This window comes from Trachypithecus francoisi, unplaced genomic scaffold, assembly GCF_009764315.1.
Source record: "Trachypithecus francoisi isolate TF-2019V2 unplaced genomic scaffold, Tfra_2.0 Lachesis_group18, whole genome shotgun sequence".
NCBI classification, from domain to species: domain Eukaryota; kingdom Metazoa; phylum Chordata; class Mammalia; order Primates; family Cercopithecidae; genus Trachypithecus; species Trachypithecus francoisi.
The window spans coordinates 38,865,026-38,876,852 of NW_022681463.1; the positions used below are offsets into that span (position 1 = coordinate 38,865,026).

The 11,827-nt window shown below is 42.5% G+C and overlaps 1 protein-coding gene across 2 annotated transcripts; it reads right to left on the reverse strand.

Annotated features, from left to right (window-relative positions):
* Positions 1-528: 528 nt before the first annotated feature.
* On the reverse strand, positions 529-9,592 carry ACOD1 (aconitate decarboxylase 1). 2 transcript variants are annotated; one of them, XM_033177518.1, is made up of 5 exons: positions 9,117-9,592; positions 6,860-7,021; positions 5,832-5,921; positions 4,000-4,205; positions 529-1,793 (listed from the first exon to the last, which is right to left on the reverse strand). In XM_033177518.1, the coding sequence occupies exons 1-5, from the start codon at positions 9,126-9,128 to the stop codon at positions 818-820; spliced, it is 1,446 nt and encodes a 481-aa protein (XP_033033409.1). In that variant the 5' UTR covers positions 9,129-9,592; the 3' UTR covers positions 529-817. The 2 variants fall into 2 exon arrangements, with proteins under 2 accessions (XP_033033409.1, XP_033033410.1); XM_033177519.1 differs by lacking the exon at positions 9,117-9,592 and having other exon boundaries at positions 5,824-5,921; positions 6,860-6,891.
* Between the last annotated feature and the right edge of the window lie 2,235 nt (positions 9,593-11,827).

The window sequence follows — 11,827 nt, forward strand, 5'->3', positions numbered from 1 at the left end:
ATACGTTGCCCTTTTATTGAACAATACCAGGGATTTGTAACACATTAACTATGATTGTTAGTGTTGCATTTTTAATCCCCATCACACTTCTATTATTTTCTACAGTTTAGTATTAATATAATTACTCACATATTTACTTCTCTTTTTTCCTTTTCATTCTTTATTGCAACTCTGATTCAAATATTTTTGTATTGAAAGGTGATATATTGTAGTGCTTAAGACCATAAGTTCTAGAGCCAAAATGTGATTTTTCCAGACTGCTTTTTATTTCTGCTTGACAAATAGGGAAACTGAGGCAGGGGGATAATGGTAACATGCTCAAGGCTACATCTAGTAAATGGCAGAGGCAGGATTTAAACCCATCCATTCCCCAGTAGCACCCCTTGCACTGTGGAGGGCTTGGTAGTAAGCCATGGTCTAGGAGATCTGTTGGTGACACAATGCACCAGAGCCCTCTCCACTGTCAGAAAATATACATGCAGGTTCACATCCTTCTAAAGCCTTGGGGCTCATGAAGTCCACACATAATTCCTATGAAAAGGTTAATTTTATAAGTAAATCACAGGTGAGTTGAATTTCACCCTCGTGAATGCTTATAAACTCATTTTTGTGTGTGTGTGTTTCTCTTGATTTAAGTAATTGGAACTGTCCTGCAATATTTACAGGAGAACTCTCCTTCCAGATATATATAGTTCTGTTTCTGGACTCTCTCCATCTTGGTTCATTTTTCCTGGGCAAACCAAGCAGCATACCCTTGCTTTATAAACCAAATCATTGAATCTCCCCAAATGCAAAGTCATTTAGATGTTGGTAAGCCTCAGGAGAGATTTGTGATAGAATTATTATATGCTGAACAGTTTGAAGCCACCTCTGGTGGAGAGGGTCCTTTGAGAAGTGCAGTTAACACAGAACAGTCTTCTAGGTCTTCTAGATTTTCGACTGTCTTTATGAGGCTTTCCACCATGTCACAGGACAGCATCTTGGAGGCATTGGCTCTGAACTTTTCCTCTAGGTCCTCCTGGCTCAGTGGTTTTCTCCAGTGCCCATAGAAGGTATCAGAGCGATGTGTGAAGGTGGCTCCATCCTTGAGGGTGACACTTATTTCACAGTACAATGTGTTGAAGCTTGGCAAGTTGTCCGGAGGGTACTCCAGCTCCACCTTACTGAGCAGCTCTCTCACCTGTGGTCTGTTGATCTGGCATTTATGGAATGAGGCGACAGTGATGCCACCATCAAGCAGCATGGCACAGGCCACATACTGGAATGAATGACGGGCTTCATGCTCCGAGCCTGGAAAGGGCCTGTTTACATACTGGACATTTGGTATCCTGAGCACAATTCTCTTAATGTAGTCAATTGGAAGCAGGTCTGTCTCTGCTACAAGGTTCTTTCTCACAGATGCAGCTGCGTCTGCCACCCAGTGGGTAGATAAATGTGCAGGAAAATGCTTAAAGGCCACATCCTGCTGGTCCAGCAGCCAACTGTAGGAATCTAGATTTGGAAGGACTTTTGGGGAATAGTTGGTATAAAAGGCCCCAAATCCTGCCTCCAAGTCCAAGACCTGCTTGTTTCCTTGGAGACCTAGTATTGCCAGAAATGCAGCTTCTATCCCATGCTTGGCAGCATTGCCAATGTGGAGGGGCTTGGTCTGAGTGGCAGCATTGGCCATGGGTGCCCCAGCATGGGAAACAGCAATGGCCAGGGCTTCTTGGCACTTTGTCGAGCTAAGTCCTAAAAACTTGGATGCAGCAGCAGCACTACCCAATGTTCCTACCACGGAAGGGGGATGGAATCTGAAAAGCAAAGAAGCAGAGTTGGAAATGTACAAACCTTAATCACCAGGAGGCAGGATAGCATAGTCATCAAGAGCATTGATAATGGAGTCACACTGTCCAGGTTCAGATCTCAGCTCCATTACTTTATTAGCTATGTGATCTGGGGAAAGTTATTCAACTTCTCTGTAGATTTTTTCTTACACAAAATGGTGATAGGTCAGGTGCAATGGCTCATGCCTATAATCCCAGGACTTTGGGAGGCTAAGGTGGGAGGGTCATCTGGGGTCAGGAGCTCGACATTAGCCTGGCCAACATGGCGAAACACTGACTCTACTAAAAATACAAAAATTTGCGGGACGTGGTGGTGGGTGCCTGCAGTCCCAGCTACTTGGGAGGCTGAGGCAGGAGAATCACTTGAACCTGAGAGGCAGAGGCTGCAGTGAGCTGAGATCATGCTGCTGCACTCCAGCCTGGGTGAGAGAGTGAGACTGTCTCAAAAAATATAATAATAAAAAAAAATAATAATAAGGCCAGGCACGATGGCTCATGCCTGTAATGCCAGCACTTTGGGAGGCTGAGGTGGGCAGATCACAAGGTCAAGAGCTCGAGACTATCCTGGTCAACATGATGAAACCCTATCTCTATTAAAAATACAAAAATTAGCTGGGGGTGGTGGTGCATGCCTGTAGTCCCAGCTACTTGGGAGGCTGAGGCAGGAGAATCACTTGAACCCGCAAGGCGGAGGTTGCAGTGAGCTGAGATCACACCACTGCATTCCAGCCTGGCAACAGAGTGAGACTCCATCTCAAAAAATAAAATAAAATAAAACAAAATGGTGATAATAATAGCGTTTACCTCTTAGAGTTTTAGGAGCTTTGAATAAATTAACATGTTTACGATAGTGAAGGAGTGGCCTGCCCCTCCACACTTGTGGGTGTTTCTCGTTAGGTGGAACGAGAGACTTGAGAAAAGGAATAAGACACAGAGACAAAGTATAGAGAAGGAAAAGCGGGGCCCAGGGGACCGGTGCTGTGCTTACAGAGGACCCACACCGGCACTGGCCTCTGAGTTCCCTTAGTATTTATTGATAATTATCTTTACCATCAAAAAGATAAGGGAGTGGCTGGACAATAGGATCATTGTAGGGAGGAAATCAGCAGTAAGACATATGAGCAAAAATCCTTGTAACATGAATAAGTTTAAAGGAAGATGCTGTGCCTTGAGATGCATATGCGAACATCTCCATAAACCTTTTAGCAGTATTGCTCCAGCAAGCCCCACCTTATTCCTAAAGGCGGTTTTCGCCTTGCTCAGTAAACAAAGCACACAATGGGTTTTACCCGGAGATGTTCCATTGCCCAGGGACGGGCAGGATTTTTAACCAGCAAGCTGCCTTCAGGTACTTGTTTAACAAAGACACATCCTGCACAGCCCAATATCCATTAAACCTTGAGTCACCACAGCGCATATTTCTTGCAAGGACAAGGTTGGGGGTAGGGTCACAGATTAACAGCATTTCAAATACAGAACTAAATGGAGTCTCTTATGTCTACTTCCTTCTATATAGACACAGTAACAGGCTGATCTCTCTTTCTTTTCCCCACACGATAGTGTGTAGCACATAGTGAGTTCTTTATAAATGGTACCATTACAGTTATTGCCAGAAAGGCAACAGCTATTGATTGCTGAAATCTTACCTAAGTAACTGTCAGAACTATGGGCCTTGAAGAAACGGTGAAACTTCACTACCCAGTATTTCAATTTACTTCTCTCCTAGCAGGCTGGCCAAGTGGCAACATAAATCTGAGACTGAGCCATATGATGTGGCCGACATTTGACCATTTTTTATCTGCAGGATGAACAGTCAGGGTAAGGATATTCTGAATGTCCTCATTAGTCTGAGGGACGCTAGCCAGTCTCAGAATAGATTCTGCTCTGAGGATGAAATAAGGAATACTCAGTACACCCATGAACGCCAGAATGACATGAATCACCTTGCGACAAGAGGCCCAATTTATCTCATGGTCCAGGTTGCGCTCTCGAAATCACTTCTTTAAATGTGGATAGAGGGTTTCGTATGTGACTGGTGTATTGACTTATCTACCTGTGCTAATGTTAACATCTTCCCCTGAGCTGGCCTCTAAGTCAGAAAGCTCTACAGAGATAATGATTGACAGGTGAAGGGGATGTGACTACCTTTTGATGGGGTAAATTCTCTCCATACCTCTTTGGTATGTCATTGGCCTCCTTGGCAAAATGCAGTAATCGGCCTTGCACTTCAATACCAACATTGAAAGCCAGCAGCAGGTCAAGGCCAGAAAACTTTGGACTCCTTGGCAGGGCTTCTGCTAAAGCTGTGAGGACAGGAAGGACAGCCCCAGAAGGGTGGGTGGCAGGGTGCCACGTGTCATCAAAATCCATGGAGTGAATCTGTGTAAACAGACACAAACAGCGACAAAAAACCTTAAATTTTCCCTTACTGCAATGGCGTTTGGAACACTAAGGACTTAGTTTAGTAATAACCTTGTTTTATGTGAGATTCTTCTGATCTGATTCTCAGAAAAGAAAATCTGAGAACTGTCTGTGATTTTTTCTTTTTTTCTTTTTTTTTTGACATGGAGTCTTGCTCTGTCACCCAGGCTGGAGTGCAGTGCCATGATCTTGGCTCACTGCAACCTTTGCCTCCCAGGTTCAAGCAATTCTCCTGCCTCAGCCTCTGGAGCAGCTGGAATAACAGGTGCCCACCACTGCCCTGGCTAATTTTTGTATTTTTAGTAGAGACGGGGTTTCACCATGTTGGCCAGGGTGGACTTGAACTCCTGACCTTGTTATCCGCCCACCTCAGCCTCCCAAAGTGTTGGGATTACAGGCGTGAGCCACCGCATTTGGCCTGGCAGTGATTATTAGTCACGTGGCCGGCCCGTGGGAAATGCTGTTCCTCTGCCAGAGGAGGGGAGTACCTTGGAGAGTAGCTTGTGAGCCCCAAGGAGCTTGGGTCTTGCCCTGGTGGCCTAAGGTCCCTCTGCCATGGCCCCTGGAAAGATCTATAATCCCCTTTAAAAACAAAGCTGCAGAATCAGGTGGCTGGCGATTCCTTCCTCCTCCACCCTATAAATAAGTTGCACTGCAAGTTTAATGTCATTTATTCCATATGAGGCCATATGTTTTTGTACCTTTTTATTATGAACTAATTTCAAACTTTTAGAGAAGTTGTAAGAATAGCACAAGAACTCTCAAATCCAGATTAACTTTTCAGCTATATATTTAAAAATCATTATTTTCTGCTTTAAGATTTTATTCCTCTTTCTCCCAGCCATTTTCTTTTTCCTTATATTAAAACAGTAATAACCAGAAGTTCATTTAAAAATAGATTTTCATATCTATTTGCTGTCTCTGGTACATTTCCCACTGTTTTCAGGACATTACTTTGGAATGCACCATTGGCTTTAACTTTCAATCTCCTGAGCTATTGTCCCCATAAATCATAAAAATATCTCAAAAATCCCAACATGTCCGTTTCCAAGTTACATCTTGTAGAATACTTCCCCTGACACACAGAAAAAGCATAAAAATCATCCGTCAGATGAGAAGTATAGATTTTTGGTTCAGAAAATACAGACACTATATGGCTATTGTTCCTTTCTCAATAACTATCTGTTGAATGGATGAATGAATGAATGAATGAATAAAAAGCACATTACTGGAGAGAAACTGGCCCCAAACAGGAAAAACTGAGAAGAAATTTGGTCTGGATGTTGGGTTTTGTATTTTTTGCTATTTATATTCAAGGTTTCAAATTGGGATACCTTAGGGTGTTTTTATCTAAATCCTTCCATCTTTTTTCCTCTACTATACAATCTGTTTGAAAAGCATCAATTTACTGTAAAAACGTGAAAACCGAATTACTACATAGGGGAGAGGGTAAGCCACTTTATCTCTCTGACTTTCAGTTCTTTCATCTGTAAAATATAGAATTTGGGCAGTTTCTGAGATATTTCCCGACTCTAAAATTATTGTGATTATCTAATAGTTGAAAAGATGTGTAAACCTCCTTACAGCCACACCGTTCACAAAAGCAGCATATGTAGGTGGAAGCCTGATGTCTGGCCGACCCCAAACAGTGCTGGTTATGTTGGAACTGTAGATCTGGAACAAAAGCAAATCAACCAGTGATAGTGTGAATACAGTATACCAAGTCACATTTCAAGAGTTATTCTTCATCTTTGGAGGCATTATTCATGGTTCTTACTTGAACCTTTGCCACAGATAGAAGCCCTAGTTATTGAATTCCTCTCATCCTTGTAGAATACACAACTTTCCTCCATGAAATGGAGAGGAGATGTTGCTTCATCCCAGATCATGATCCGGAAGTACTCGAGGGAAGGACATCTGAAGTTACTCTTATTTACTCGTTGGGGTTAATACCAGGAGAGATAGACTAACCGTCTATCTCAAATACACTCTACGGAGAGCAGGAGCTCTCACATACGTCCCTACTCTGCTCAGAGTACTTGACCAGGCTTTTCTCCAGAGAATAAGAATAATAAACTGTGAGATATTACTAGTGTATGATTTTGTTTATTTGTTTTTAAGATATGATCTTGCTCTGTTGCCTTGGCTGGAGTGCAGTGGCATGATCTTGACTTACTGTAACCCCAATCTCTCGGGCTCGAATGATCCTCCCACCTCTCAGCCTCCCGAGTAGCTGGGACTATAGGCGTGTGCTATCACACCTGGCTAATTTGTATGTTTTGTTTTTGTTTTTATAGAGATGGGGCTTTGCCATGTTGCCCAGGCTGGTATTAAATTCTGAGGCTCAAGCAGTGTGCCCACCTTGGCCTCTGGAAGTGCTGGGATTATAGGCGTGAGCCATTGTGCCTGACTGTGTATGGTTTTAAGACAGTGACTTAGTAAAGAATATGGATGACTATTAAAACTCAAATAATGGAACATAGAAAATTATTAAAATGATATAAAACAGTGCTATGTACATCAAGTGCTGTCTATAAAAAGAAGTATAGATTAAATGTAACACATATATATGCACTGGGTTTTATCTCTAACATAGACTTTGACCTTCTTACCTTGCTATATTGGCTGGCTTTGTGAAACACTTCCGTACTGGTTCCCAGGAACCCAGCACCCAGAGTGTCTAGAATCATCCTCTTGCTCCTCTGAATAATGCGATCTGTCAGGTGTCCCACTTTCAAGCCATGGATAGTTGTGGCAAAGCTTTCTGTGACAGACTTTAAAGGGAAGAGTGTTAGGACAGGGCTACACCCCACTCTGTACTTACACACTTCTGTTCTATAAAAAACCTTGAGGCACTTTTGTGTAAAGAGTTTTGCTCCACTACAAGAAACCCAGTTGATCAGATTTAGTTTAATTTCTAAAAAAAAAAGATGTGTACTAAGCATCTATTATGTGTGAGGCAGAGGGATGTGGGAGCACACAGCAGCCAGTTTCTCTCCTCAGTCGAGTTGAGGGGCAGCATAGCAAGTACAGGACACAGCATTGCGTGATGGATGGTGGTGGGGGAAGCACAGAGAGTTGTGGGAGGAGGATGCAAGGGACACCTTGTCTGTGTAATAGGGATTTCTGTGGGTGCAGTGCACAGCTGCTATTATGAGATACCTGCCAGGCACTGTGCTGAATGCCTCAAATATACCCTTTTAATACCCACAAATCTCCAGGTAGTTATTTTTGCAGGTGAGGATACTGAGACCTAGAAAACTAAAGTCACTAATTTTCACAGCTTTTAAATGGTGGAATCTGAGCAGAAGCCCCTATAGGTCTAACTCCACAATCAGGGCATCTAGCTATCAAGTCCAAAATGGTCCGATGAACATGTACCTCAGAACCACCTGGGGTTCTTGCTGAAAATGAACTTTTCTGGTCCCCACTCTAGACTACCGAAATTAGACTCTCCCCAGAAATGGAACCGCTGGAAGCATAGCTCAGGATTCTGTTTTCATTAGGATCTCTAGGAGGCTCTCAAGTGTTCTGGTGCTCTTACGTCCAATATGGCAGCTACTCTCCAATGTGGCTACTGAGCACTTGTAATGCAGCAAATTAAGATGTGTCATAAGAATAAAATAAAGACTGAATTTTGAAGGCTTAGTAGGAAAAAAGGATATAAAGCATCTCAATAATTTAAAAATATTGACTACATGCTGAATCAACACTCAATTCATTGACCAGGTGCAGTGGCTCATGCCTGTAATCCCAGCACTTTGGGAGACTGAGGCGGATGGATCACTTGAGGTCAGCAATTGAAGATCAGTCTGGCCAATGTGGCAAAATCCCATCTCTACTAAAAATACAAAAATTAGCCAGGTGTGATGGTGGGTACCTGTAATCCCAGCTACTCAAGAGACTGAGGTGGGAAAATCGCTTGAACCTGGGAGGCAGAGGTTGCAGTGAGCAGAGATCATGCCACTGCACTCCAGCCTGGGCAACAGAATGAGATTCCTCTCGTCTTAATAGAAACATATTCAATATATTGATATCAACATATCAATAATATATGGGATACAGTATAAATAAAACACGTTATTAATTGATCAGTTTCTTGTAAACATTTTCTAAAATTTAAATACTAGAAAATTTTAAATTACATATGTGACTTAAGAACCACTGCCTGCTCTTCCCTGTTGGTGGAGACATTAATACTTGATCGGGTTATGAAAACATAAGAGTAGTCATCAGATAATAGCGCAGGGTGATGAGAATGGAGGGTAAAGGTAGAAGTGGAAGTGAGGGCCAAGGCTGGGAGGTGCGAGAGAGTGGAGGTTTCACCAAGTTAGTGAGCATGGTCTCAATCTCCTGACCTCATGATCTGCCCACCGCAGCCTCCCAAAGTGCTGGGATTACAGGTGTGAGCCACCGTTCTTACTATGAGTCCAGCACTGTTCTAAGCTCTCAAGAATGCCAAGTCAATATTGGATCATTCCTGCCTCAAAAAGCGTGATCACACGACTGCACTCCAGCTTGGGTACAAAGCATGACCCTTTTATCTTCTGCAGAAGGTGGTGACAGTAAATAGATTAACAGAAACACAATCTGGCAGTGTCATAATGGACACATAAAACTAGGGGGTGAAAATTCAATGAACTTGTTGTGATTCATCCCCTTCCTAACTTCATACAATAGAATCATGTATCTCATTTGTAAAACAGTAATGAAAGCCACCATGCGGTTAATTAGGAAGCCCACAGGTTATAAGAAAAGTTAAAGCAGAGGCAGGTAGTTCTTAAAAGAAGAGGGCAACTGAAGAAATTGAGAAAGGAAGAAGTCTGCTAGAAAAGCAATTTAAGTAAGTCACATAAAATGTCACAATACCTTGAGCATCATTTTGTTGTAAAGAGGAAGTTCAGATCAGGAGGAGTGAACCAGAGGAGTAATTTGTTTGCTGGATGTCTGACTGCCTTTATACCCTTTGCTCCTCTCAAATCCATTTCCTTTCATTTTGTTCTAACCCTAGAATTTCTATCATTTCAACACCTCCTGACTAGACTCACTTTAACTTCCCCTTTAAGGGACTGTTTAACTCTTCCGTGGATGAAGAATTCAGTGAGGCTAGGATGCACAGTAATCTTGATCATATGATTCCTCACAGGCATCAGAAAAAGTAAATTTATAGTAAAACTAGGATTGCCTTTTGTGCCTACATAGCTTATGTCAATACTAGAAGAATATCTACACTCTTTTAAGTAGGTATTCTACTTCTCAAAATGTATCCTAAGGAAGTAAGTATGGATGTATGGAAAATTTTAGGGGAAAAAAACTCCACCTGCACACAAACAAAATTCATACCCTTGCTTATAAGATCAAAAACTGGAAACATGGCCATGTGCATTGGCTCACGCCCATAATCCTAGTGCTTTGGGAGGCCAAGGTGGGAGGATTACTTGAGGCCAGGAGTTTGAGACCAGCCTGGGCAACAAAACAAGACCTTGTCTCTAAAATAAATTAAAAAAAAAAAATAGCAGGTGCAGTGGCGTGTGCCTGTAGTCATAACTACTTGGGAGGCTGAGGCAGGGGGATCACTTGAGCCCAGGGGATTGAGGCTGCAGTGAGCTATGATCACACGACTGCACTCCAGCTTGGGTGACAGAGCATGACCCTCTCTCAAAAAAAAAAAAAAAAAAAAAGAAAAAAGAAAACAATAAAATGCCCTCAAATTTTGGATCAGTTAGGTAAAATGTGGCATGTGCAATATTTAAGGTACACTCCCATTTTCCCCTTCCACTTTACCCTGTTGGTCACCATTGTCTAGGGACAAATGTGCTGACCAGAAGTTTCTGGCAACTGAGATTAAGAACCTGGAAGGGCACTGGGGGTTAATGACACGTTTCCCCAACTTGTACCCTTGCTCATTCCTGAACTGCTCTTTTCATATTTGCACATCTCTGATTCTTGGTCCTCTGCCTGGTTTCTGGAATATAGTGCCTTCCTCCCTGCCATCCTGCTATTGCTGGAGTCTGCTTCAACACAGCTTGTCCAGGCCTCTTTGCCTATAATCAATCACTATGATATGGCTTGCCTGGAATTAACTCTGCTCCTCTGGGCAATTGCCACTTCCCCTGGATTGCCTAGTCCTATCCAATTGGTTTGCAGGTACAGTGGGTACCAAAAACAAGTGATTTCAAATGTGAACTTGTTCTAGATATGGTGGCAGAAGTTGTCTTTGGAGAAGACTGCATTTAAATTATGGAGGAAATCTCCATGAGCCTTGAGGTTCCATTTCAATCCTATTACAGAAGAGTTTGGGACAAAGGAGTTAAAATGCTCCGTGTAAAAATGCAAAAGTCCATCTTTCTTGTGAGCAGGAGATTGCTCTGCGAGATGAGGTTAGGTAATTGTGCTTGTGTTGGTCAAAGCCTGTAGAGAAAGAATGTTAGGGCTCTGGAGACGGGGCTAAGAGCAGGGTCAGTGGGAACCCCCATGGATTGGTTGGGGTGGTATGATGGCTATAGGCTAGGAACTCCAGGGGGAGGTGGCCAGCAGGAAACCCTTCATGAAAGGACATAGGCAGACAGATTTAAAGAGCTGCGAGATCAAATACATAATTTGAAGTTTATTTTTCAGCATAATAATTCCCTGATGCTATTCTTATGTCTTTAGGAAAATTTGTTACATACTGCAACCCAGTGTTAACCATGTTTTGGGAAATGAAAGCAGAGGAAGTTGACAATGCGTGGAGTAGAAAGGGCTGGTGAGAGAAGCTCAGGGTGCCAGTCAGAGGGAGAAGAGACCAGCAGCAACTAGGGGAATGTAGGTGCTTTTTGGTTATCCTAAGTAGTTAATGAAGAGTCAATGGAAATCGGGGTGTGATTGTACATACTTGGGTGTACAGAAGAAGAATGCAGAAGGATGGACACTTGGGGATGTTTGAAGTCTACTCATTAGCCAACTGCTACCTCAAGTGGGTTTCCCAATCATGCTGCACACTGGGGAAACCCAGACCTAGGCTCTGTGTTGACATAGATGGTTCTTTTGTGCATCAAGATGTCATTTCAGATGATCTTTATTTTATATATATATTATATATTTTTTCAAGTTGAGAGTGAGGTTTGGAGTTGAGGCTCCTCAGATCACTGTTACGTGAAAGTGAAGAATGGACTGTGATGGGCTCGACCATCTCACATGGAAAGGCTTCCCAAAGGAATGATGAGCTTTAATGGAAGTTCCATCATTTAGTTTCTCTGGGCCTCCAGTTTTGCCACTGTTGCATTCAGAAGAAGAATTAGTTCAATTACTTGGTAGTTTAATTATTTACTTAGTATTTTTATGTAACTGTGATCAGCTCAAAGACTAAGACCCTTTGTAATCAGAGTCACTTTCCCTTAATAAATTGTATATTGATAGCAACTCTTTAGTCAGAAACAATTGAAGATGTCCTGTTGCCTTTTGCTTCTAAGTCTAAATAGAAGCCAGAGCTATTGTGTTTAAATGCAGGTCTTCTCTTTGATCACTCCACCCTGGAGGAAGCAATATTGTGAGTCCTATGGAGAGGCCCACATAGGGAGGAATGAAAGGCTCTTGTTAAT